Here is a 26323-nt window from a genome sequence, read left to right as displayed (position 1 = left end):
TATGTAATATATGTTTTGTATCAAAGAATACGGATTTTTTTAATACTCTATTGTAATAGTCAAATTTTTATTATGGTAGAATTATAAAAATGTAGTGCCTTACAGACACAGGTAAGCAGACAAATTATTGTTTCCTTGATTGTTTAGAACTTTTTGATTGATTAAATTTTCATATAATCTGAAGATTAACTAGGAAAACATTGTTTCAATCTGTGACTAACATTAAAATGTTTTAGCCCACATATTTTACTATGCTTAATATAATATCTCTTCTCATGGGTTGAAGGTCATTAACGAATATTAATGATTATTTTTAATTAGATGTAGAACCCTGGACGTTATTTATTCTATTTCAAGTTAAACTCTGATATCCATGCATGTTAATGGGAATTGAACAAAATGTGATCTAGTAGTAGTATGGAAAATTATTATGTGGATAATAAAAAGAATGAACTGTATTGAGGAGGGCACATTCTGCATGGAGCACTGGGTGTTATGCATAGACAATGAATCATGGAACACTTCATCTAAAACTAATGATGTAATGTATGGGGGTTAACATAAGAATAAAAAAAAAAAAGAATGAACTGATCCATATCTGTTGATATATAATATTATGATATATGTGTTAATGTGTAAGAAAAGCACATTGTAGACTAGAATATGATGCCATTTTTATAAAAAGTAGAAAATATGTACATATATGGACATATTAATAAGAGCCAAAGTAAGGTACAGATAGGTTAACTGGGTAAGCTGAAAAGGATGAGAATGGGGGAAGGTTTGTTGTATTAACTGTTTCTTCATACATCTTGGCACTGTATCCCCAAGTAAAATAAGCACTTAATTACTTTTGCAATTTAAAACATGTAAGAGGGGCGTCTGGGCGGCTCAGTTGTTAAGCGTCTGCCTTCAGCTCAGGTCATGGTCCCAGGGTCTTGGGATCGAGCCCCACATCAGGTTCCCTGCTCCGCGGGAAGCCTGCTTCTCCCTCTCCCACTCCTCCTGCTTGTGTTCCTTCTCTCACTGTGTCTCTCTCTGTCAAATAAATAAATAAAATCTTTAAAAAAAAAAAAAGTAAAACATGTAAGAAAGTTTAAATTAGAAAATATTTTACCATCTGTGTGGAAATAAGGAATTAATTAATTTAACAAATATTTCTTAAACGCCTACTACGTGCCAGGCACTAAGGATTTATCCCTGAACAACAAAGATTCTTCACTTATACTTCTGGGGGGTTTGGGTGACAGCAGCAGCAGAGGGGAGGCAAGAGAAATAAATAAATTATATAAAATAGTAGATGATGAGCAGATGATTAGATGATGAGCAGAGAAAAAGAGTAGGATAAAGGGATTAGGAGTGCAGTGGGAGGTGTGGTCCAGTTTTTTCTTTTTTAAAAAAATTGTGATGCAATTGACATTTAACATTTTGTGAGTTTGAGGTGTACAGTTGACATATAACATTGTGAAAGTTTAAGATGTACAGTGTGTTGATTTGATACATATATATATTGCAATATGATTACCACTGTAGGGTTAGCTAACACCTCTGTCATGTCACATAATTATCATTTCTCTTTTCTGGTGGGAACTATTAAGATCTAGTTTCTTAGGAACTTTGAAGTTTATAATATTATGTTATTGTCTATGGTCACTATGCTCTGCATTAGATCTCTAGAACTTCTTTTTCTTCTACATTTGTACCCTTCAACAACATATCACCAATTCCCCCATCATCCAGTCCCTGGTAACCACCATTCTGTTCTCTGTTTTTACAAGTTTGGCTTTTTTAGATTCCATATAAGTGACAGCAGAAAGTATTTGTCTTTTCCTGTTTGGCTTATCTCATTAAGTATAATGCCCTCAGGGTCCATCCATGTTGTTACAAATGGCAGGATCTCCTTTTTTTTCTTATGGCTGAATAATATTCCACAGGGTGTGTGTTTGTGTGTGTGTATACCATATCTTTTTTACCTATTCACCTGTTGATAGACACTTGGGTTGTTTTGATATCCTGGCTATTGTGAATAACGCTCCAGTGAACATGGGAGTGCATATATCTCTTCAATATCCTGTTTTCATGTCCTTTGGATAAGTACCCAGAGGTAGGATTGCCAGATCTTATTGTTGCTTGGTTTTTAATTTTTTGAGGAACCTCCATACTGTTTTGAACCAATTTACATTCCCACCAATAGTGTACAGGATTCCCTTATCTCCACATCTCATCAACACTTGTTTTCTCTTCTCTTCTTAATCATAGCCATTCTAACAGTTATGAAGTGATATCTCATTGTGGTTTTGAGTTGCATTTCCCTGATGATTAGAATTGTTGAGCATCTTTTTGTATACCTGTTGGCTATGCCTTCTTTGGGAAAATATCTGTTTATTGATCTGCCCATTTTTAAATCAGATTTTGTTATTAAGTTGTATGAGTTCCTTATATATTTTAGATATTAACCCCGTATCTGACATATGATTTACAAATATCTTCTCCCATATTATAGGTTTCCTTTTTGTTTTGTTGATCTTCTATTTTGCCATGCAGAAGTTTTTTAGTTTGATATAGTCCCACTCATTGCTTTTTGTTTTTGTTGCTTGTGCCTTTGGTGTCATACTCAAAAAATCATGGCCCATGCTAATATTAGTGTTTTCTTCTGGAGGTTTATTGTATCAGGTCTTATGTTTAAGCCTTTAATCCATTTTTAATTAATTTTGGTGAGTGTTGGAAGATACAGATCCAATTTCATTTTTTCTGCACATAGTTATCCAGTTTTCCTGACACCATTTGTTGACCAGATTATCTTTTCCCATTGAGTGTTCTTGGCTTCCTTGTCAAATATTAGTTGACTGCATATGCAGAGATTTATTTCTGGGCACTCTATTCCATTGGTCTAAATGTCAGTACCATACTGTTTTAATTACTGCAGCTTCATAGTATAGTTTGAAAGCAGGAAATATGATGCCTTAAGCTTTGTTCTTCTTTCTCATGATTGCGTTGGCTACTTGGAGTCTTGATGGTTCCATACAAATTTTAGGATTGTTTTATCTATTTCTGTAAAAAATGTCTTTGGGATATTGCTAGGGATTGCCTTGACTCTCTAGATGACTTTAGGTAGTATGGACATTTTAACAGTTATCAGTATATTAATTCTTCAAATCAGTGAACATGGGATATCTTCCCATTTGTTTGTGTCTTCTTCAGTTTCTTTCATCAAGGTTTTGTAGTTTTCATAACACAGGCATACCTCAGATATTATGGGTTTGGTTCCAGACCACCACAGTAAAATGAATATAACAATAAAGGGAATATCACAATGAAATGATTTTTTTTTTAGTTTTCCAGGGCACATAAAATTTATGTTTACACTGTATTGTAGTCTGTTAAGCACACAGTATCATTATGTCTTTAAAAAAACAGTGTATATACTTCAATTTTAAAATACTTTATTACTAAAAAATGCTAACCATTATGTGAGCTTTCAGTGAGTCATAATCATTAATCACATATCACCATAACAAATATAGCAATAATGAAAAAGTTGGAAATATTGCAGGAATTACCAAAATGTGACACAGAGACACAAAGTGAGCAAATGCTATTGAAAAGAAATTACACCCATAGACTTGCTCAGCACAGGGTTGCCACACACCCTTCAATTTGTAAAAACAAAATAAAACAAAACACAGTATCTGTGAAGTACAATAAGGTGGAGCACAGTAAAATGAGGTACACCTGTACATCTGTACATCGTTCACCTCCTTGGTTAAATTTATTCCCAAGTATTTTTTTATGCCTACTATGAACAGGATAGTTTTACTTATTTCTTTTTCAGATGTTTCATTGTTCGTTTATACCAACATAACTGATTTCTATATGTTGATTTTATATCCGGCAAATACACTGAACTTGTTGATTAATTCCAACAGTTTTTTGGTTGAGTCTTTATTTAGGATTTTCTCTATATAAAATCAAATCATCTGCAAATATGACAATTTTACTTCTTCCTTTCTGATTCAGATGCCTTTTATTTCTTTGTCTTGCCTAATTGGTCTAACTAGGCCATCCATTATTACTCTGATTAAGTGTGGTGAGAGTGGGCGCCCTCATCTTGTTCCTGATCCTGGAGGAAAAGCTTTCATTTTTGTTGTTGTTGTTGAGTATGGTGTGAGCTATGGATTTTTCATATGTGGACTTTATTATATAGAATTGTGTCCAATCTGTACCCAGTCTGTTGAGGGTTTTTATCATGAAAATGTGTTGTATTTTGTCAAATGCTTTTCTACATTGAGATGATCATTTGATTTTTATCTTTCATTCTGTTAAATGTGTATCACATTTATTGATTTGCATTTTTGAACCATCCTTCCCTCCCAAGAAGAAATCCTACTTGGTCATGGCGTATAGAACTTTCAATGTCTGTTGAATTCAGTTTGCTAATATTTTTTGAGAATTTTTGCATCCATTCATCGAGGGTATTGGTCTGGAATTTTTTTGTTTGTCCTTGTCTGGCTTTGGGTTATGCTGGCTTCATAAAATGAATTTTGACGTGTTCTGTCCCTTCAATTTTTTAGAAGAGTTTGAGAAAGATGGCATTAATTCTTCTTTAAATGTTTGGTAGAATTCATTAATGAAACCAGCTTATCCTGGGGTTTTCTATGTTGGGAGGTTTTTGGTTAGTGATTCAATCTCCTTATTCACTGGTCTATTCAGATTTTCTATTTCTTCCTGATTCAGTCTTGGTAGGTTGTATGTTTCTGAGAATTTATCCATTTCTTCTAGGTTATCCAATGTGTTGGCATATAATTGTTCATACTAGTCTCTTATGATCTGTGTATTTCTGTAGTATCATTTGCAATGTCTCCTCTTTCATTTCTGACTTTGAATATTGTCTTCTTTCATGGTTTGTATAGCTAAAGGTTTGCCGATTTGTTTTATCTTTTTGAAACCAGCTCTTAGTTTCACTGTTTTTTTCCTTTTTTGTTTTTCTGGTCTCTGTTTTATTTATTTCTGCTCTGATTTTTACTTCTTCCCTTCTGCTAATTTTGGACTTGGGTTTTTTCTTCTGTTTCTAGTTCCTTGAGGTGTAAAGTTAGGTTGTTTATTTGAGATGTGTCTATTTTCTTAACATATGCATTTATAACTATAAAGTCCCTCTTAGAACTGCTTTTGCAGCATAGCATAAGTTTTGATATGTTGTGTCGCCATTTTCATTTGTTTCAATATCTTTTTTGGTTTCCCTTTTGATTTCTTTTTTGACCCCTTCGTTGTTCAGGGTTATGTTGTTTAATTTCACACATTTGTAGATTTTCCAGCTTCCGTTTTGCTGATTTCTAGTTTCATACAATTATGGTATGAAAATGTTATGGTCTGAAAATATACTTGGTATTATTTCAGTCTTCGTAAATTTGCCGTTAAGACTTGTTCTGTGTACTGTCATATGGTCTGCCTTGAAGAATGTTTTGTGTGCACTTGAGAAGAACATGTATTTGCTGCTGTAGGATGGAATGATCTGTAAATGTCTGTTAGGTCTATTTGATCTAATGTATGGTTCAAGTCCAACATTTCCTTACTGATGTTCTGTCTGAATGATCTATCCATTGGTGAAAGTGGGGTATTGAAGTCCCCTGCTATTATTGTATTGTCAATTTCTCCTTTCAGATCTGCCAGTATTTGTTAATATATTTAGGTGCTCTGATGTTGGGTACATAAATATTTAAAATTGTTATATCCTCTTGATGCATTGACCCCTTATTATTATATTATGACCTTCTTTGTCTCTTGTTAACCATTCTTGGCTTTTAAAGTCTGTTTCATCTGATACAAGCATAGCCATCCCCCCTCTCTTTTGGTTTCCACTTGCACTGAATGTCTTTTTCCATCCCTTCACTTTGAGCCAATGTGTGTCCTTAAAGCTGAAGTTTGCTTTCTGTAGCAGTACAGAGTTGAGTCTCATTTCTTTATCTAGTCCCTGTGTGCCTTTTGATTAGTGTATTCGATTCATTTACATTTAGAGTTATTCTTGATACGTAAGGACCTACAATGTAGTCTTCTTAATGGCTTTCTGGTTGTTCTGAGTTTCCACTGATTCTTTTTCCCTCTTTTTCTGCCTGCCTTTATAGACTTGTGATTTTTTTCCCCAGTCTATTTCCCCCTTATTTAACTTACGTGAATCTGGTTTTGTTTCTTGGTACCATGAAGCTTACATAAAACATCTTATAAAGCTGCTCATTTTAAGCTGATGGCAGCTTCAGTTGTGTAAAAGCTTCACCTTTTTCACTTCCACTTTTATATGCTTGGTGTCATTATTGACCTCTTTTTATATTGTGTGTTCATTAACACATTACAGTAACTATATTTTTAATACTCTTCTTCTTTAGCCTTTCTAACACAATTAAGTGGTTAACACACCATCCTCTTACAGAATTAGGATTTTCTATGTCTGACTTGTATTTACCTTTACCCAGTGTGTTCTATACTTTCATATGTTTTTGTATCACTATTAACATCTTTTCATTTCAGCTAGAAGAACTCCTTTCAACATTTCTTACAAAGCAAGTCTAGTGTTGATAAACTCCCTCAGAATTCACCAGTGAATTGTTAGTCCAAGAAAGTCATTATTTCTCCTTTGCATCTGAAGAATAACTTTGTTAGATAAGAGTATTCTTGGCTAGCAGTTTTTTCTTTCAATACTTCGAGTATGTCATCCCACTCTGTCCTGGCCTGTAGGGTTTCTGCTGAGAAATCACTGATAGCCTCATGGAGTTCCTTTATAGATTACAATCTGTTTTTTCCCTGGGTGCTTTTAGGATTCTCTCTTTGTCTTTGATTTTTGACAGTTTCATTATACCATGTGTTGGAAAAGGTCTTTTGCATTAAGATAATAGGGTGATCTGTTAGCTTCATGAACATAGATGTCCAAGCCTCTCCCTAAGTTTGGGAAGTTCTCAACTATTATTTCTTTAAATAAACTTTCTGCCCCCTTCTCCCTCTCTTCTCTGGAACTCCAATTGTTGTATTTGTTCTTTGATGGACTCCCATAGATTCAGTAGGCTTTCTTCACTCTTTTTAATTCTTTTTGCTTTGTTCTGTTCTAACTGAATAACTCAAAATTTCTAGATCACTTATTCTGTCTTCTCTTTGCTTTACTCTGCCATACATGCTCTCTATTGCATTTTTTTCATTTCAATCATTGAAACTTAAGCTCCAGAATTTTGGTGTGGTTCTTCTTTATTATTTCTTCTCTTTGTTAAATATCTCATTTTGTTTGTGTATTGTTTCCTTATTTCATTGAATTGTCCTTCTGAGTTTTTTTGGACATCGCTGAGTTTGTTCAAAAGAACTACTTTGAGGGGTGCCTGGATGGCTCAGTTGGTTAAGTGTCTGCCTCCTGCTCAGATCATGATCCCAGGGTTCTGGGATTGAGCCCCACACCAGGCTGTCTGCTGGGTGGGGAGCCTGCTTCTCCCTCTGCCTGCTGCTCCCCCTGCTTGTGCTCTCTCTCTCTCTCTCTCTCAGATAAATAAATAAAATCTTAAAGGATTCAAAGTTGTTCCTTTTTTTTTTTTAGCAGCTAGATTGCAGAAATCTGTGCTTTTGGTTGTTGGAGAATTACTATTCTTTTGGTGATCATGTTTTTTTGATTTTTCATGTTTCTTGTAGTTTTGCATTTCTACTTTTGTGTTTTAAGTAGCAGGCCCCTTCCTAAATCTTTACTGGTTGTCTTCAGATGGGGTATATTATTTGTTGGTGCTATTATATTTGGATTTTCTCCACGTTATAGATTTTCCAGAAGGTGGTGCTCAAGTTTGTGGTTTCTCCCTTGCCCACACATACTGCTGTTTTCCTGATAACAGTCCATTTACTGGATTTGCTCTCACCACTGCACTTGGGAGTGAGCATGAGGAGCCAACTGCAGAGTGAGAAGAGATGTGGGTTCAGCACTCAGGGCATTGGGGTGCCTATAGACCCAGTGGGGGTATCCTCGGGCGAAGTATTCCCAGAGGTTCATGGGCAGACTTTCTGCTGAAGTCCTGAGCACAGTCACCAGCAACTGTGTATCTTTAATGCCCCTTGATATTCTTATCTATCTCTTTCCTGCTCTTTTCCCTTCCCCAGTTTTGGGGGTCCTGCCTCAGTACTCTGGGTGCTGCTGAAAAGGAACAGGTTTCTCCTGCCATGCCCTGCACAACTGGGGTAGTCAGGTACTCACTCACTGCTCTCCTTTTCCCTTGTTGTAAAGGTCTCTACTGCTAGATAATTCATTCCCATGGATTGTTGCTTTGGTGGAATAGGGGAAAGGGGAATGGCACTGGGAAAATGCCTCTTACAGTTTCCACTGTGACCAAACTTTTTTTTGGCGGGGGGGGAGCTTCAGTGGCATAGTGGAATGTGTCCCCAGCAAGGCTAGACTTTTACGTCTGTCTTGTATGGGCATCTGCCTAGGTCAGCACTCTCTGGGTTTGTTCCTCACCATGGCAAGAGTGGCTGGGGCAAGTGCACTGATTCTGCAGCCCATACTGAAGTCTGCCCACCTACTACCAGATGCACAGGTGGTCGAGACAACTCCCATGTCCCCTGGCATATGGTACTGAATCCCACAATTCCCACAACAGCACTTCTGTTTGTGGATGGATTTCTAATCCGTAGCTTAAAAAGGGGGACAAAAAGGAGGAACGTCTTATGCTGACAGTCTTATGCTGCCATCACTCCCCCAGTTTTAAATAGGAGAGTCAGGACAGGCTTCATTTAGAAGGTGACATTTGAACAGACTTGAAGGAGGTGAGAGAGAGTACTGAATGGAAGGAAGTGGGATATATGGAAGAAGAACATTCCAGACAGAGGGTCCAGGCAGCACAAAGGCTCCGATGTGAAAGCATGCCTGTGTGCAAAGACGACAGTGTGGCTAGACCAGAGGGACCAGGGTGAGAGAAGTGAAAGGGGATAGGAGGGGACAAACTGTGAAGGCCCTTACAAGCTATGATGCGGACTTTGGCTTTTATCCTGATTGCAATTGGAAGCCTTCATGGATTTGATCTGAGAAATGAAATGATAGCTTATGTTTTATAAGGATCACTGTTTATCAAAAAGAGACTGCAGGAGAGCAAGGAGAGAATCAGGGACACCAGTTATGTGAGCTATTGCAGTACCCCATAGTAAGAAGACAGTTACTCTGACAAGAGTGAGGAAGTGAAGAAAGCTGTTGGATTTGGGATATATTTTGAAGACATAGCCAACAGGATTTCCTGATGTGAGACCAAGAGAAAGAGAAGAGTCAAGAGTGACTCTATAGTTTTTGTCCCAAACTACTAAAGGACAGAGTTGCCATCAACTGGGATGAAGAAGGCTGAGGGTAGAGCAGATTTTGGGAGCATAATCAGTAGTTCAGTTTTTGACGTGTTAGATTTGAGATGTCTCTTAGACATCCAGGTACAAGTGCCAAGTGACAGTTGGTGTCTGAGGTTAGATTATAAGAGAAAAGACCAGATATGAAATGGAAGTTTAAGAGTCCTTGGTGAAGTCGTGGACCTGGATGAGCTTACCGAGGGAGCCGGCAAGGAACTAAGCAGTGGTACAAAGGTGAAATACTTAGCCGCAGATAATGTTAAGTTAAAACTAACAACCTTGTTTGTTCTTCATTACTTTTTATAATGTTTTCTAATTTTTTATCCTGCCAAATTCATCTAATTTAGAAAGTGTACAGGAAAGGGGACAAAAGGATAAATAGTAGCAAATTTGATGAATTCTTATGGGAAGATTATGTTCCTGAGCCTGCTGTTCTGTTCTGTTACATCCTTAAGTGTCACTTGGAATTAGATTTTCCCTGTTATTAGAGGAGGGAGGGGGAGGGAGGAGGGAGGGGAAGAGGGGAAGGCTGAGGAGAAGGAGGGAAATACTTGTTCTATCCCAGCATCTTCTTAAAGTACTAAAATAATAGTGGAGTCAAGTCTTGATAGAGACTGAGAACTATCAAAGAGAACTTGTACTCTCATTTCTAGACTCTTCCCTGCCCCTCCTCAGATATAAATGACATCATGAAGCAAAGCCTCGTCTTCCACAGGAATTAAGCAGTGAGATTGGTCATGTTTATGGTTTCTTTAATAATTAGGATCTCAGAGATCATCTAATAAAACTGGCTCATTTTGAATTTAGGAGAAATTGAAACTTACAGAGGTTAAATGACTTGCCAAAAATCACAGTTTCTTAGTAACAGAACTAGAAACTCGGGTCTCCAGTGCATCACCTACTTAACTCAAGACCAGATATCCAGTTCTGGTAGTAGCAGAAGGTTATATTAAGAATTAAATGTTCCATGATCATTTTCCTTCCTCTTTGAATTTAGATGGACTTTTGAAAGATATTATTTAAATATATATGTTAAGTTCTCATAAATATTTTAAAGGAAACCAGTTTTTCTCTGGCTGGATAAATTTCCCTGTAGAGAACTCAGGCCTTATGAATATCTTCATTGACATTAGAACTGCTGTCAAACAGGAATACCGTACTCATTGATTCTAAAACAGTTTTCAACATTTTTATGTCTCTGAACTTGGAACACATCTTATGGTGAAGGGCATGGTACTGTCACCATTAGCTTGCATTGAAGTTGCGTTTTCCCCAGAGTGACAGCACCAGTGATCTTAGCACTACCAACTAAAGATTACATTTACTGCTTGAGGTTTCTGAGGGACCACCAATATGTAATCAGATTATAAACCTGCATGAGTCCTGAGTTATAGTTGAAATTCTAAGAGTAAATTAGTTTTCCTCCCTCAATGCAGTGCCCAGAATGAGTCATACAAATTTCTTCACTGCCCCTTCCTGTGAGGTTTCTGTTATCCTCACTCCTTGCTTTAAAATATGGAAGTTTCTGATTAGCTCTGCATTTTTTAGTGTGGTTTTTTCCCCCTTTTTTTTCTTGGTGTGTTATAAAATTAAGTGTCTGTATTACAAGCACAGGCATCTTAGATGGGAAAAATGACATTCTTTTCTCAGATAGTCTTAAGGCTCCTCTCTGTACCCCTAGGTGTCAGCAATGAGTCCTTTAACTGTCAGAGAAGTAATGAAGGTGGTAAGTAGGTGGCCAGCAATATGACCCCTTACAGTTAAATTCACAACAGTGGGAAGTGTGGGCAGACTGCATGTGCTCAGTGAAAATATCCATATTGTTTAGCGATTTTTGTTGTCTTAAAGTAGATTTGAGTTTACTCTTGCCTACCAATAGTTAAACCTAAACATTCAATTAGTTGTCCTTGCTCCAGGAAACTGAAGACCCTTATAAAAACTGAGACCCTTATAAAAAAAGGTCCAGGCTAAAATACAGTCTTGAGTGAATGTGCAAATATATACATATATGTATGTATATTTATTATGGTATACTTTCAGTAAAATTCACCCATTTTAATGTATAGTTCTGAGTTTTGACCAATTCATAGTCATGTAATTGATAACTCAGTCAACTCAAGCCTCTGAGTGTACCCTGTTCCAGAGGTTATATAAATGGAACCATGCAGTAATAGCTTTTTGAGTCTGACTTCTTTCATTTAGCATAATGCATTTCATGTTATCCATGTAGTTGGATGTATCTGTTCTTTGTACGACTTTATTGCTCAGTCATACTTCATTGGATGACAGTATTACAGTCTGTTTATCTATTCACCAGTTAAAGACATTTACATTCCTCCCAGTTTAGAGTTATTATAAATAAAACCACTATAAATGTTCACATATAGATTTTTGTGTGGACATAAATTTTCTTTTCCTCATTTCCCTTATATAAATACTTAGGAGTGGAATTGCTTGGTCTTACACTAAGGATATACTTAATGGTTTCTCATAGTGACTGTGCCTTTTGCATTCCCACCAGGAATGAATGTATGCTCCAGTTGTTCAGCATCTTTGTTAGTACTCAGTATTGTGAGGATGGGTTTTGTTTGCTTGTTTTTAATTTTAGTCACTCAAATAGTTATAGTGTTCATTTTTATTTTAATTTATATTCATCACTGACTAACGATGGTGAACATCTTTTCAGTTGCTTATTTGCCGTCCATATATTTTCTTCAGTGAAATGTCTGCTCAATTCTTTCACCTGTTTTTTAATTGGGTTGTTTTCTTAACTGAGTTCTTTAGAGTTCTTTATATATTCTCGATATTAGTCCTTATCACATATGTGATTTGCACATTTTTTCTCCCTGTCTGCAGCATGTCTTTTCATTCTCTTTACAGAATGTTTCCAAGGACAAGTTTTTAATTTCCATGAAGTCCATTTTATCAAGGTTTTTTTTATGGGTCATACTTTTTGAACTTCTAGGTAAGAACTCTTTGCCCAAACCAAGGTCACAAAATTTTTCTCCAATTTTTCTTCCAGCAGTTTAATAGTTTTAGATTTTACATTTAGGTCTGTGATCCATTTTGAGTTAATGTTTGTTTATGGTATGAGCTCTGACTCAAGCTGGTTTTGTATTGCATATGAATATACAGTTCCTACACCATTGGTTGAAAAGATTACCCTTTCTCATTGAAATCCCTCTGCATTTTTGTCAAAAATCCGTTGACCTTGTAAGTGTGGGTCTGTTTCTTGGACTCTCCATTATGTTCTAATATGTGTCTAATAGACTCTAAAGTGTCTACCCTTTCACCAATATCACACTTTCTTGTTTACTGTAGCTTTTTTTTTTTTAAGATTTTATTTATTTATTTGACAGAGAGATAGAGAGCACAAGTAGGCAGAGTGGCAGGCAGAGGGAGATGGAGAAGCAGGCTCTCTGCTGAGCAGGGAGCCAGACATGGGGCTCAATCCCAGGACCCCAGGATCATGACCTGAGCCGAAGGCAGCCGCTTAACCGACTGAGCCACCCAGGCACCCCTACTGTAGCTTTTAAATAATTCTTAGATATTGTGAGCCCTCCAGTTTTCTCCTTTTTCAAAATTGTTTTGCTTTTTTTTTTTTTAAGATTTTTTCTAAAAGACTTTATTTATTTATTTATTTATTTATTTATTTATTTATTTGAGAAAAAGAGAGCATGAACGGCGGGGTGAGTGGGCAGAGGGAGAGGGAGAAGCAGGCTCCACACAGGGCTCAATCCCAGGACCTGGAGATCATGACCTGAGCCAAAGGCAGACACTTAACCAACCGAGTTACCCAGGTGCCCCTGTTTTGCTCTTTTTATTCCCTTTTCTTGCCATCTAAATTTTGGGATCAGCTTGTCAATTTCTTTTGTTTTAAATCTTGCTGAGATTTTTTTATTATGTTATTTTGAAGTACTCTTAAATGTATAAAAAAGTAAGTATAGATAGTCCCCTTGTATCCCTCACCCCAGTTTTTCCTAGTGCTAACATCTTATATAATCATAGTACAATTATCATAACAAGGAAATTAACATTGGTACAGTATTACTAAAAAACTTATATGAGGGGCGCCTGGGTGGCTCAGTGGTGAAGCGTCTGCCTTCGACTCGGGTCATGAGCCCAGGGTCCTCAGATGGAGCCCCGCATCTGACTCCTTGCTCAGCAGGGAGCCTGCTTCTCCCACTCTCTCTGCCCCTCCCCCCATTCTTCAGGCTCTCTCTCTCGCTCCATTGCTCTCTCACCTCTCTCTCAAATAAATAAATAAAATCTTAAAAAAAAACTTACATGAATTTCATCAGTTTTCTTATCAGCAGTGTACTTTTTTTGCTGTAGGATATTATCTCACGTTGCATACAACCTTTTCTCCTTATACTGAAATTTTTATTGCAGTTGCATTGGATATGTAAATCAGTTTGGGAAGAATTAACATCTTAACAATATTGAGTCTTCTGATCCATGAACACAGTATGTCTCCCATTTTTTTTTAAAGGCTTCTTTTGATTTCTTTTAACAATATTTTGTAGTTTTCATCTTACAGAATTTTCACATTAATAGATTTACACCTCAACGTTTTTGTGTGTGTGATTGTGAATGATGCTTTTTTAAAAATTAGAATTCTAGTGTTCGTGGCTAGTATATGGAAATACAAAAATGATCGTTATACATTGACCTTGATACCTGTGATTTGTTTAAACTCTTTTATTCTGGGAGGATTTTTGAAGATATTTTTGGAGTTCTTCATGTAGACAGCTATGTTGTTTGTTAATAAAGACAGATTGTTCTTACTTTCTAATGTGTATGCCTCTTGTTTCTTTTTCTTGCCTCATTGCGCTGACCAATACTTCCAATATAATGTTGATCAGCTGTCATGAGAGGACATCCTTGCCTTGTTCCACATTTCAGCAGGAAAACATTCAGTCATTCACCATGAAATATGGTAGTTCTAAGGGTTTTTAGATGCTGTTTATCAGGTTAAGGAATTTCTCTTCTGACCAGTTTACTGAGATTTCTAATCATGAGTGGATATTGAATTTTGTCAACTCGTTTTATGTACCTTTTGAAATGACCATCTGACTTTTCTTCTTTAGTAAGTTGATAATATCAATTACATTGATTTGACTTTTACATGTTGAACTAGAGTTGCATTGTCAAGATAAAAACCACTTAGTCGTATGGTGTATTACTACTTTTTATATATTGACTGGATTTAATTTGCCAATATTGTATGTTGATTGTATGTCTACATTCATGAGGCATATTGACTTGTAGTTTTCTTTTCTCATCAAGTCTTTGGCCTTGGTATCAGGGTGATGCTGAACCAATAAAACAAGGTGGGGAATGTTCTTTCCTTTTCTGTATGTTGTAAAGTACGTAAGATAGATATTAATTCCTTCTTCAATAGATGGTAGAGAATTCTACCATTCTGCCAATGAAACCATCTGGGCTTGGGCTTTTCTTTGTGGGAAGGTCTTAAACTACAAATTAAACTTCTTTAATGGGTGTAGGTCTGTCCTGATCATCTATTTCATTTTGAATGAGCTTTGGCAGATTATGTTTTTCAAAGAATGTGTCCATTTCTTGTAGTTATTAAATTTATGGTCATAGTTGTTTGTAATATTCTTTAATCATCCTTTTATGTGTAAAAGGTATAAATTAATGTCCACATTTCAGTTTCTTATATTTTTGTCTTCTTCCTTTTTAATCTTAGTTTATTTTGTCTAGGGTTTTATGGATCTTTTTGAGCATTATCTTTGGTTTTATTGACCTTTTGCTATTTTCTGTTTTCTGTTTTATTCCTTTCTGCTTTTGTCTGTTATTTTCTTCCTTTTGTATATTTTGGGTTTAATCTACTCTTTTGTTTTAGTTTCTCAAGGTAGAAACATAGATTATTGATTTGAAGCATTTCTTCTCAAAATTAGCATGTAATACTGTACATTTCCCTCCAAATGTTGCTTTAGCTGCAGCCAACAAATTTTGATATGTTGTTTTTTAATTTTCAGTTGATTCAGAATATTTTAATTTCCCTGTGACTGCTTTTTTCATCAGTGGGTTATTTAGAAGTGTGTTAATTTCAAGCTACTTAGAGATTTAGCAAGTATCTTCCTGTTACTGACTTTGGTTCAAGTGTTACCTCCATGTAGTGTCTGCAGCTTCTAGTGGTTGTATACTCTCCTTTTAGCCTGCTATCAGCTTTTAGCAGAGTATAAAAATTTTAGCTGAATGCATTTTACCCTCTTATATGGTAGCCTCATCTTCCTGTTCTCTGCCATGGGTGAGCCAATACATTCCATCTCTTTGGAGGTGCTTGTCTTTCCTTAAATTTTGGGCTACCTGTTACACAAATTCTGTGATAGGTTCAAGAAAAGTTATGATTTCGTAGATCATTCTTTTGGTTGTTGATAAGCTAAGCTACGATCTGGGGAGCGTTTTAGAGTTCGAGCCATAGAGGCAGAAAGAGAGAGGTTGATGACTCTGCATTGTAGAGCTTCATTGCAGACAGAACTGCAGTCAAAGTCCCTTGAAGTCCATGGAGTAGTGTAATTGTTTTGTTGTAATAAAGTTTTATTTCACTAACTACAGTGACATCCTCAATCTGCACATAATAACGGGAGTGAGTTTCTGCACATAACTGCCACCCCTGCCTTCTTTCCTGATTTAAGTTGTGGGCCCATACAGTGCCTTGTGTGAATGGGTGACGGAGGTCAAGGGGTTGAAGCCTGGGGTTATTTCTTCTTTGGAATAGTACAAGTTGCTGCTTAATAGTAGAGTAGTACATCTATATAAGAAGCTCAGCTTTGGCTAAACTCCTGCCTGATTATGTGGTGAGGGAGCAGCCTATAATTAGGCACTTCATTCCAGCCTAGTGATTGTTGAATGAACGGAATCTAAGGAAACCATCTGCTGTACAGCGTTTTAGGCTGGTAATTGACAAAGCTATATGACTGTAGACATCAATATGAAGACATCTTTTTTATTATTTTCCATAGCAGAATAATTGAGCTAATTTAAAGCTTAAACCATCATGGGGGAGAAGCTAGTTCATGGAAATGATTCTAAGATGATTGTTTTAGAGAACTTCAACTATTTAATTGTGGTCAGCATAATCAGATTTTTTAGTTATTAATTTAACTTTATTTATTGCTGTTCTTTTTCAGAAAATACTTCCAGGAGGAAATACATCATTTGATGTAGTTTTTCTTGCAAGAGTAGTGGGAAATGTAGAAAATACTTTATTTATTAACACATCCAATCATGGGGTATTTACTTACCAGGTAAGAACCAGGATGAAAACTTTCATTTATTTTATAAAATATAGTCCTCATCTCTGATGTATCATATGACAGCCTATCAAGAAGTCTCTTTAAAAACTCGGGGATAATAAGAAATGTAAGAGTTTGGACTTAGAGCATTTTTATTTACTGCTGTGTCTGTGACTATCCCTGTGCAAATCAAACTGAACAATCTTTTAAAGCTACAGCTAAAGCATTAATGTAAGATTGGTTAGCAAAATAATAGTAAAAAATATTTTATACTGACTTAATTTTTTTAAAATTTTACTTTGCACATTTATGAAGCATACTTGATAATAATTTCAAGATTAAAACATACATGCCTGCTTTTCTTTAGTAAATGTTTAAAATTTGTTCTTTTTATGTGTAATTATTGTTTAGGTTATTAAAGTGTGTTAATGTTTTATGAATCAAAATTTTTGTATATCAAGGTTATCAAGATTATTAAGAAGAATTGCTTATATGGCACTATACTACATACCTTACATGCATTTCTGCCTGTGTTATAGATACCGTTAGCCTTTTTTTTTTTTTTTTAGATAAGGAAGGTGAAGTTTAGAAAGGTTAAATAATTGGTTCAAATTAATGCTGCTAGTAGGTTATTGAGCAGGGATTCAAACCCATGTCTTTGTACCTACAAAGACCATCCTATTAACCACTGTGTTATACTGCGCTTGGAACACATTGGTTTACCTCCTTACTTACTAGCTAATGTCTTACTTGACAGATTTTATGATTTTGTTTTCAACATTCTTCTACAGGACCCAGAGCATACCATGTATCTTGAAAATTGGTGTCAGAGTAAACTGATTAGTCAGGCACTTGGGTTTATGTATGGTAAATAAGTCTTTAGTGGTTGTTTAGTAGGCAGCCTGCACAGATGAGTAACTTTCAAGTATTGTATAGATGACACTCATTTAACAAGCACCTGTTGAGTAAGTGAAGACCATCGTAAGAATATTAAGACCTTTGCTCCACAGAGGCACCCCCAGTTGCCTGGGTGGTTGTGACCAAGCTGGACTACTTGCGGGTAGTCCATTCTCAAGGAGAGCCTCAGTGACCAGCTATCTTTCTTCACCTCTCCACATCTAGTCTCTCACAAAGTCCGCCTCCTAAATATATCTTGAGTCTGTCTACCTCTCTCCTCTTCACTGCCACTGCTCTCTTCTAAGCCACTATTGCCTCTTGCTGGATGACACAGTAGCCTCCAACAGGCCCTCCATACCTCTCCAGGCCCTACCATAGGCCATCATTCACTGTAGTCAGAGTGACCTTCTGTGATCATAAACCACATCTAGTCAACTTGCCCATGGAAATCCTAATATTGTCCCATTGCTCTTAGAGCAAAATGTAAACTTCTGACCAAGGCCAGCAGGCCTCTGAGGTTCTGACTCCCATATAGCCCTCCTACTTCATCCCATTTGATCCTGCTTCTCATCTTATTCCTGGTCTTCAAACAAGTCAACCCCTTTCCTGCCTCATGCCCTTTGTATACTTCCCCTCGCCTGAATACACTCTCATTACTGGATTTTTCTCATCTTGCTGGTGACATCAGCTCACATCACTTCCTCAAAGAAGATTGCCCTGACCATGCTCTCTAAAAGAGCATTCCCAGCCTCACCCTATTCAGTTATTCTATATCACATTACCTGTTTTTTAGAACTTTTTTTATTGTTCTCTAGTCTGTCCCTCATACTAGAATATAAGCTTTATGACAGCAGGCATATTACCTTTCTTATTCACTATTAAATCATTCACTATGTATATATTTGTGCCTAGCACATCATAAGCACTTATTAAATATTTGTCATTTGAATGACTGGCTCACCCTGTTTACTCAGTCAGCAAAGGGCCTTGCCTTCCCATGTGGGTATGACCTGGAGCTGGGCTTGATATTTGGGAAATTGCTTGGGCCCTAGATCCATCTCCTTATGGTTGGAGTAAGGAAATCATTTGATTCCCTATTTTCTTCTTTTGTCTATTCTATGAGCTCATGAAGGACTGCTATCATTTTAATTTCTAATATATTGTAGAAATAATTCCGAATACACATATATATGTAGCAAATCAAATATGTAGCCAAATCAAGTACAGAAATTACATGTGTGATCTTTTTAAAGGTGGTTAAGATTTTTCCCATCTAAATAGACTCGCTAGTTTGCCCTAGATCAATCAGTTATAACTATAAAAATGTTAGTTATGAAAGCAACTCAAAGTGCATTTTTTTCATCTTTGAAATAGGTATTTGGTGTTGGGGTTCCAAACCCATATCGATTGAGGCCATTCCTTGGGGCCAGAGTCCCTGTGAACAGCAGTTTCTCACCTATAATAAATATACACAATCCTCACAGTGAGCCTTTACAGGTGAGTTTATGATGATGATTTTGAATGAGTTTCATTTTGGCAAAAATTAATGCTTAGCATGAAATTTCAGTTTGTTAGGGTTTTCAAGACTACTTAAAATAATGGGCTTTTATGGATGTATCAGAGTAGGGGTATTCTTTTAGTGCAGCTTGCTGTGGTTGGAATTTTGGGTTACAGTAGTCCAGGTATTGAGTTTTTGGAACCACTTCTCAAACTGTGGTTTCTCTGGTGTTAGAGTTTAATAGCGCTGCCTTTAACTTAAGAGTTTTCAGCCACACAAGGCCACTGCTTTTCTAGCATAACGTAAATTTTTTAAAACACAGTTCATACTTATTTTTTGGTAATAAAAAGTTTTTGGTGATGGCAGCCTAGAAATTAAAGTCCAAGGGAAGGGTAATATAGAATCCTGGTTAAAAGCAAACTTTTTTTTTTTTTAAAGTCCAGCTCCTGATCTTACTCAGTCTGTTAGTACTGACTGTTTTCAAGTTTGAAATCTCCTCACTAGTTCCTTGTCTCTTGCACAGTGGGAGGGGCTAATGTTGCTCCTTCATGTACTTCCTAAAATCCCCACCCTGTATTCCCAGTGACTTCCAACTATGTGACATTTGCTACCACTGTAGCTTCTCATTGTGTTATCTGGTTGGAAGGAGATGTGGATACTTTCCACAATAGTCCATAATATCCACTCCCAGAGTTGTTTACGACCAGGCCTTAACAGTAGCTTGAACATGACCAGTGGAGGGAAAACACAACATGTTGTGGTAAACTGCAGAGCTTTCACAACCAAAATGGTTCTTGTCATCCCAGAACCCCCTGGTAGAAATGTTCATAAACAGAGAAAGTGAGAAAGAGTATAGTGAGATTTTTAGAGCATGAATTGTGAAATTATATGCTAAATTAGCAAGAAATGGGTTTCTCCCCGACACTTGGCTAACATTCGGAGAGCATGGCTACTAATAAGAATATTCTGCCCGAATTTTAATTATTTTTAGCTAGATCTCTTCATTACAAAAGAAGAAAATGCTTTTCTGTCCTGTTTTTACAAGTGAAAAGTGTTTCCTCTTCATCATCACTTGAGCATTTATATCCTTTTGGCTAACTTTAGGTAATGTTGTATTTTCCCTGATGGAATTCTTATGACAGATTATACAGAAATCTCATAAATTCCTGCTGCTTTCTTTCCTTGACTGTTTTCAGTCAACTGATTTTTGTTGTTGTTAATCTAGGCTTTTTCCAGTTATTACATTTTATTTTTTTTTAATTTTTATTGTTATGTTAATCACCATACATTACATCATTAGTTTTTGATGTAGTGTTCCATGATTCATTGTTTGTGCATAACACCCAGTGCTCCATGCAGAATGTGCCCTCTTTAATACCCATCACCAGGCTAACCCATCCTCCCATCCCGCTCCCCTCTAGAACCCTCAGTTTGTTTTTCAGAGTACATCGTCTCTCATGGTTCCTCTCCCCCTCCGATTTCCCCCCCTTCATTCTTCCCCTCCTGCCCAGTTATTACATTTTAATGAATATATACCACACTGGACTTTTTATCAGCATACAGGAGAGCAAATGGAAAAAACCAAAGCTGCCCTCTTAGAACCAGTATAGATTATTTATCTGGGAGGCACTCTTAACCTGATGGTTCTATGTTATACTGAGTCATTAGTCTTATCCTTAATTTTAAGAAAGTACTGTAAATAAGAAGTTGCATCTGATTTGTTTATTATGTATAAAACACAACATGAGTATGTTTTCATTGAAAAAAAAGGTGAATTCAAACATGTGAAGCAAAAGTCCTCTTGAATTTCTACTTTTTAATCCAATGCTATCCAATAGAACTTTCTTCGATGCTGTATCTGTATCTGCTCAGTCCAGTACAGCAGCCACCAGCTACATGTGGCTAATGAGCAGTTGAATTTGTGGCTAGGGTGGCTGAGAAACTGAACATTTCATTTTATTTTAATTATTTTAAATTTAAATAACTACGTATAGCTGATAACTGTTGTATTAGCACAGCTCTAGTCCCAAACCCCTCCTCATATATACTATCCTGTCAGATCGTGGTGTGTCTTGTCTCCCTTTTCAGTGCATTTGCATGTATACATGTGGACACACAAAAATAAACATTCTTTGTGCAAATTTTTTTAACATAAATTATATTCTCTATATATTTTTGGCTTTTTTTCTATATGTTGTTAAATTAGAATAAATAACACTGGACTTAAAATGAGCAATATGTCGCATTCCTAGTTTTAATGTGATCTTTCCTTTGAATTTTATAATGGAGTCTTTTTCTGTCCCCGTTTCCTTATTTCTTTCCCTATAATCAGTAGTCTACCTTTTAATCTTCTGTTTCCACACATTGTTATGCTTATTTCCTTAATGCCTTGGAAGATTAAACAAAATAATATATGATGTCTTCTGGTTTTTCAGAAAAGGTTCTACAGTCACTCCATCAGTTAAGGTGGTATCACTATTAATACAACTGGGACTATAGGGGAACACTGTAATAAATCAGAAGGCAGGTAATAATACTCAGAGAAAATCTTAGCTCATTAGTCTTTGCTAAATGTGTTACGTTAACAACAACATACACCAAAAACCTTTAAGTTTATACTAAAGTATTGCTGTTTTTCTTGCTTTGTCTTTTTTTTATGTACCCCTGAAAGACTTACGTGATAAAACAAGTGAAGGTCTTCCACCCATTCTTTTACTTCACCCCAAATTTGTATTTAAGTATATTCTTGGGGTGTCTGGGTGGCTCAGTCAGTTAAGTGGCCGACTCTTGATTTCAGCTCCGGTCACAATCTCAGGGTCATGGGACCAAGACCCACGGTGGGCTCAGCGTGAAGTCTGCTTGTCCCTCTCCCTCCAGTCCTTCCCCCACACACATGTGTGCGCTCTCTGTCTCTATCCCTATCTCTGTCTCTAAAATAAATAAATAAAATATTTTTTAATTTTTAAAATAAAAAATTATCTTCTTTTTTTTTTTTTTAAGATTTTATTTATTTTTTTGAGAGAGAGAGCACGAGAGAGGGGAGGGTCAGAGGGAGAAGCAGACTCCCTGCTGAGCAGGGAGCCCCATGCGGTACTCAGTTCTGGGACTCTAGCATCATGACCTGAGCCGAAGGCAGTCACTTAACCAACTGAGCCACCCAGATGCCCTTCTTTCTTTTTAAGAGATAGGGTTACCTGCCCTTAAAGGAAAGTCTCCTGCCATGTGGCCCATTCTATCCCTAGGTATTTACCAAAGAGCAAAGAAAGCAGATGTTCACACAAAGACTTATACAAATGCAGTATTCATAGTAGCTTTATCTGTAATGACCAAAAACTGGAAGCAACCCAAATGTCCATCATTAGGTGAATGGATCAAAAATTGTGACATAGCCATAAAATTGAAAAGAAATGAACTATTAATACATAAACAACGTGATGGATCTCAAAATAATTAACACTGAGTAAAAGCAGCCAGGAACAAGAGTGCATACTGTATGATTCCATTTATATAAAGCTCTATTTTTTTTAAGACTTTATTTATTTATTTGACAGAGAGAGACACAGCGAGAGAGGGAACAGAAGCAGGGGGAGTGGGAGCAGGAGAAGCAGGCTTCCCACTGAGCAGGGAGCCCGATGGGGGGCTCTTTCCCAGGACCCTGGGATCATGACCTGAGCCGAAGGCAGACGCTTAACGACTGAGCCACCCAGGCGCCGCATTTATATGAAGCTCTAGAAAATACAAACTAATCTTGAGTGGCCAGGCACAGCTCATTGGTTGCCTCAGGGGTGTGAGGGGGCGGAGAGTGACAGTTAGATTGCAAAGGGCATGAAGAAAATTTAGACATAATGGGTATATTTAATGTCTTAATTGCAGTGGTAGCTTCACGCCTGTATATGTATGTCAAGAATTTATCAAGTTGTGCACTTGAAATGTGGGTAGTTTATTGTACATCAGTTATATCTCAGCAAAATCATGAATGTAGGTACAAGCCACAGAGGTATTATTAACAGTTCTTGTGATTTTTGCCACCAAGAGAAACCAAATACTGTCATACTGCATTAAAAATGTTACATATATCCCAGAATGACGCATTCTTCACTATTTCACAATTATAGTAGTTGTTAGATCTGCTGCTAAATCTTGTTATAAATGTGTGACTAGGGGCTCCTGGGTGGCTCAATCATTAAGCGTCTGCCTTCGGCTCAGGTCATGATCCCAGGGTCCTGGGATCGAGCCCCGCATCAGGCTCCCTGCTCGGCAGGAAGCCTGCCTCTCCCTCTCCCACTCCCCCGCTTGTGTTCCCTCTCCAACTGTGTCTCTCTCTGTCAAATAAATAAATAAAATCTTTAAAAAGAAAAAAATTAAAAAAAATAAATGTGTAACTAAAGAAGCACTGTGTTACTATAAGAAGTACAAAAATTGTATTTCCATAAACCGTTTTGCCTTTGGAGAAAATAAAAGGTGTTCTATGGATGGATTTTCTTTAATCCAGTGTCTGATATAATTATACTGTTTCTAAGTTTAATATATGAAAATTACCTTGTTTTAGTTAAAAATAACCACCATTGGTCACACATATGAAGCACTGACTCCAGTGATAAGACACGATACTTTACTTTTATATCTGCACATGTTTTTAAATTTTTCTAAGACACGGGGTTGTCAGACTTATTTCTGTTTAACAGCAAATCACTTGCATTGAGAATATGGTTTCGAACTTAACCATCACATGCTCTTTTGTCACAGGTTGTAGAAATGTACTCTAGTGGAGGAGATCTTCACCTAGAACTTCCAACAGGCCAACAAGGAGGCACCAGAAAACTGTGGGTGAGTGCTGGCGTATTTGTCTCTCATGTGTGGTCACTTGGAACCAATTATGTTCTTAAATACACCAGAAATTATATACCACATTTATCAGCTGTATAAATGTGGGTGACTTTCCCTTAATTATATCTTAATTTTATTTTTTTTTTAAAGATTTTATTTATTTATTTGAGAGAGAGAGAGAATGAGAGACAGAGAGCATGAGAGGGAGGAGGGTCAGAGGGAGAAGCAGACTCCCCGCCGAGCAGGGAGCCCGATGCGGGACTCGATCCCGGGACTCCAGGATCATGACCTGAGCCGAAGGCAGTCGCCCAACCAACTGAGCCACCTAGGCGCCCCTTATATCTTAATTTTAAATTTACATCAGATAGGGGCTCCTGGGTGGCTCAGTCGTTAAGCGTCTGCCTTCGGCTCAGGTCATGATCCCAGGGTCCTGGGATCAAGCCCCGCATCGGGCTCCCTGCTCCGCAGGAAGTCTGCTTCTCCCTCTCCCACTCCCCCTGCTTGTGTTCCCTCTCTCGCTGTCTCTCTCTCTGCCAAATAAATAAAATTAAAAAAAAAAAAATTTACATCAGATATATATGAAAATTGGATGATACATGGAGAGAAAAGTATAAGTAGTAATTTTTGGAAAGAGCAGTGAACAAAATTGGTGGGAGCTTTAACCCACTGTGTGGAAAGGAAGAGGTTTCAACTATTCTTTCACAGAATTATATTGGTAAAGTTGTCTCTGAATCTAATCATTTATAATGTGCTTTATACTGAGATTAAAAAAGAAAAAACAAACCCTGTGGGAAGGATCCATTATATGTTTGACGTAGAGAATTGACTGTGCAGACTTGTTGTTGATAGAGATGACATTTTCAGAGGGAACGTAGTCAAGCCCTCGTGACAGCTTAGAAAATGATAAATTCTTAGGTGATCTACATTCACCTTTAATATTGTTGAATATTTAACACTAGTTTGTGTCAGTGCTTAGAGAACCACTTTTTCTTAGAGAATACTGGCAAATATTAGCCAAATCAGTGAATATGTAGCAACTACCTTATTTGTAAAGTTCCCTGCCATAGGAGGGTTTTTCTCTAAATGTTATCTACCATGCCTTAATCAAAGAGGGGAAAGGCATAGTAAGTGTCCTTCTTGTACCAAGGGCACTCAGATCGCTCCTCATCCATAATTGAACAGACTTTACTGCTATGAATAAGTTCTGAATATCAAATTTATTTATTAATCGCTCTATTAAACACACATAGCCTCTTGTTCTGTCTTCTGACCAGTCTCGACCAAGGAAGGGATGCAAAAGGGACATTTTTAGGATGTTGACTTGAGCAATTAGAAGCAAATTTGTCAGGGATTTGGTTAACTCGTCAGATACAGGAACAAATTAGCAGGTAGAAATATGTAATGGATGGCTCATTTATATTCTTTCACAAAAAATATTTTATCTTGAAATTATGTTATTGTTTGAAAAGCCTTTGCGAGTAATAGTATATAAAACAATGCTTCAGAGAATTAACTATAAGCTATTCAATTTATATTCTAATTCTAGATAGAAGAACTAAGAATTTAGTGTGAAATATAATTGGTATCTAATAAACATAAGAGAATTCAGATTTCTAATTAGTTAAGAACTATAACCAATGGTAGCAGAGATGGCATAATGTTTTAATACTCCCAGTGGCTACAAGGAAAGTTATTCTTATTCCTACAAACCTAGAGTAAGAAAAAAATCAGTTGGCCTTGACCTCACCCTCAGCCCATTTACAGTGTACATAAGAAAAGCCCAGAGACAAGTCAGCTCCCTAGAGATGGGGAAGTGGATGGTGCATCTGTAGTAGACCCAGGAGGGTTCCAAACACTTCTTTCCTACTTTGAGGCTAAAAAGTTTAAAAGAATAGAGAAGTAAGTGAAGACCAATAAATCCTGTATCACAGGGATCTCCTCAAATATGCCAAAAAGTGTGTGCAGAGAAATTCTGATGGTCCCAAGGAGGCCAGATTTTGTAAAACTAGGAAAGAATTACATTTCAAAAAAAAAAAATTTTTTTTTCCCCGATGAATCTTCCTTCTAGTGTATATTTGAGTGTTCTCTCATTACAGGCCTGAAAATGTTTACGATCTTACTTGCTAAGAGCCTTACGGAAAGCAGTTAGTGAACTGTAGATTTGCCTGGGAAGTTTTGCTGTGTTCGGTTTTAAATGAAAGGACAGACGGGTCTAAGCTCTCTAGGTTAAAGAGATTCCTGTAGACTTCTGGAAAAGCATTTCCCTCCAATGGTGATATGGCTGTTTGTTAGAGAATTTTAGGACCGAATTATATGCCCAAGCATCACGTTAAAGAATAAATGATTTTATAGATTAATTCTGTCTTTTAATGATAACTTTGCAACTGACAGTTTGTTTTCAGATAATTTTATTTCTTTCATTTGCTCAATATTACATACCATGCTTCATGAATTCTAAGATGCACTTTTTTTTTACATTTAATGTTCTTCAAAATTG

At 36.8% G+C, this 26323-nt stretch overlaps 1 protein-coding gene across 5 annotated transcripts in view; it reads left to right on the top strand.

Moving 5' to 3' along the window:
- The window catches only part of TMEM131 (transmembrane protein 131), a 241020-nt gene that overhangs the window by 139561 nt on the left and 75136 nt on the right, over positions 1-26323 (top strand). For 4 of the 5 annotated variants that reach the window (XM_064572578.1, XM_064572577.1, XM_064572580.1 and 1 more), the window contains 3 exons: positions 16500-16616; positions 18876-18998; positions 23746-23826. In XM_064572578.1, the coding sequence (XP_064428648.1) occupies positions 16500-16616; positions 18876-18998; positions 23746-23826 (321 nt within the window). Of the gene's footprint in view, positions 1-13785; positions 13810-16499; positions 16617-18875; positions 18999-23745; positions 23827-26323 lie in introns of those variants that run through there. The other variant, XM_064572581.1, reaches the window with a different exon arrangement.

Source organism: Mirounga angustirostris, unplaced genomic scaffold (assembly GCF_029215605.1).
Source record: "Mirounga angustirostris isolate CCGP_5_RB_7025 unplaced genomic scaffold, mMirAng1.0.hap1 SCAF_10, whole genome shotgun sequence".
Taxonomy (NCBI): domain Eukaryota; kingdom Metazoa; phylum Chordata; class Mammalia; order Carnivora; family Phocidae; genus Mirounga; species Mirounga angustirostris.
The sequence above is the reverse complement of the archived record's forward strand: the minus strand, read 5'-3'. Positions and strand labels throughout refer to the sequence as shown.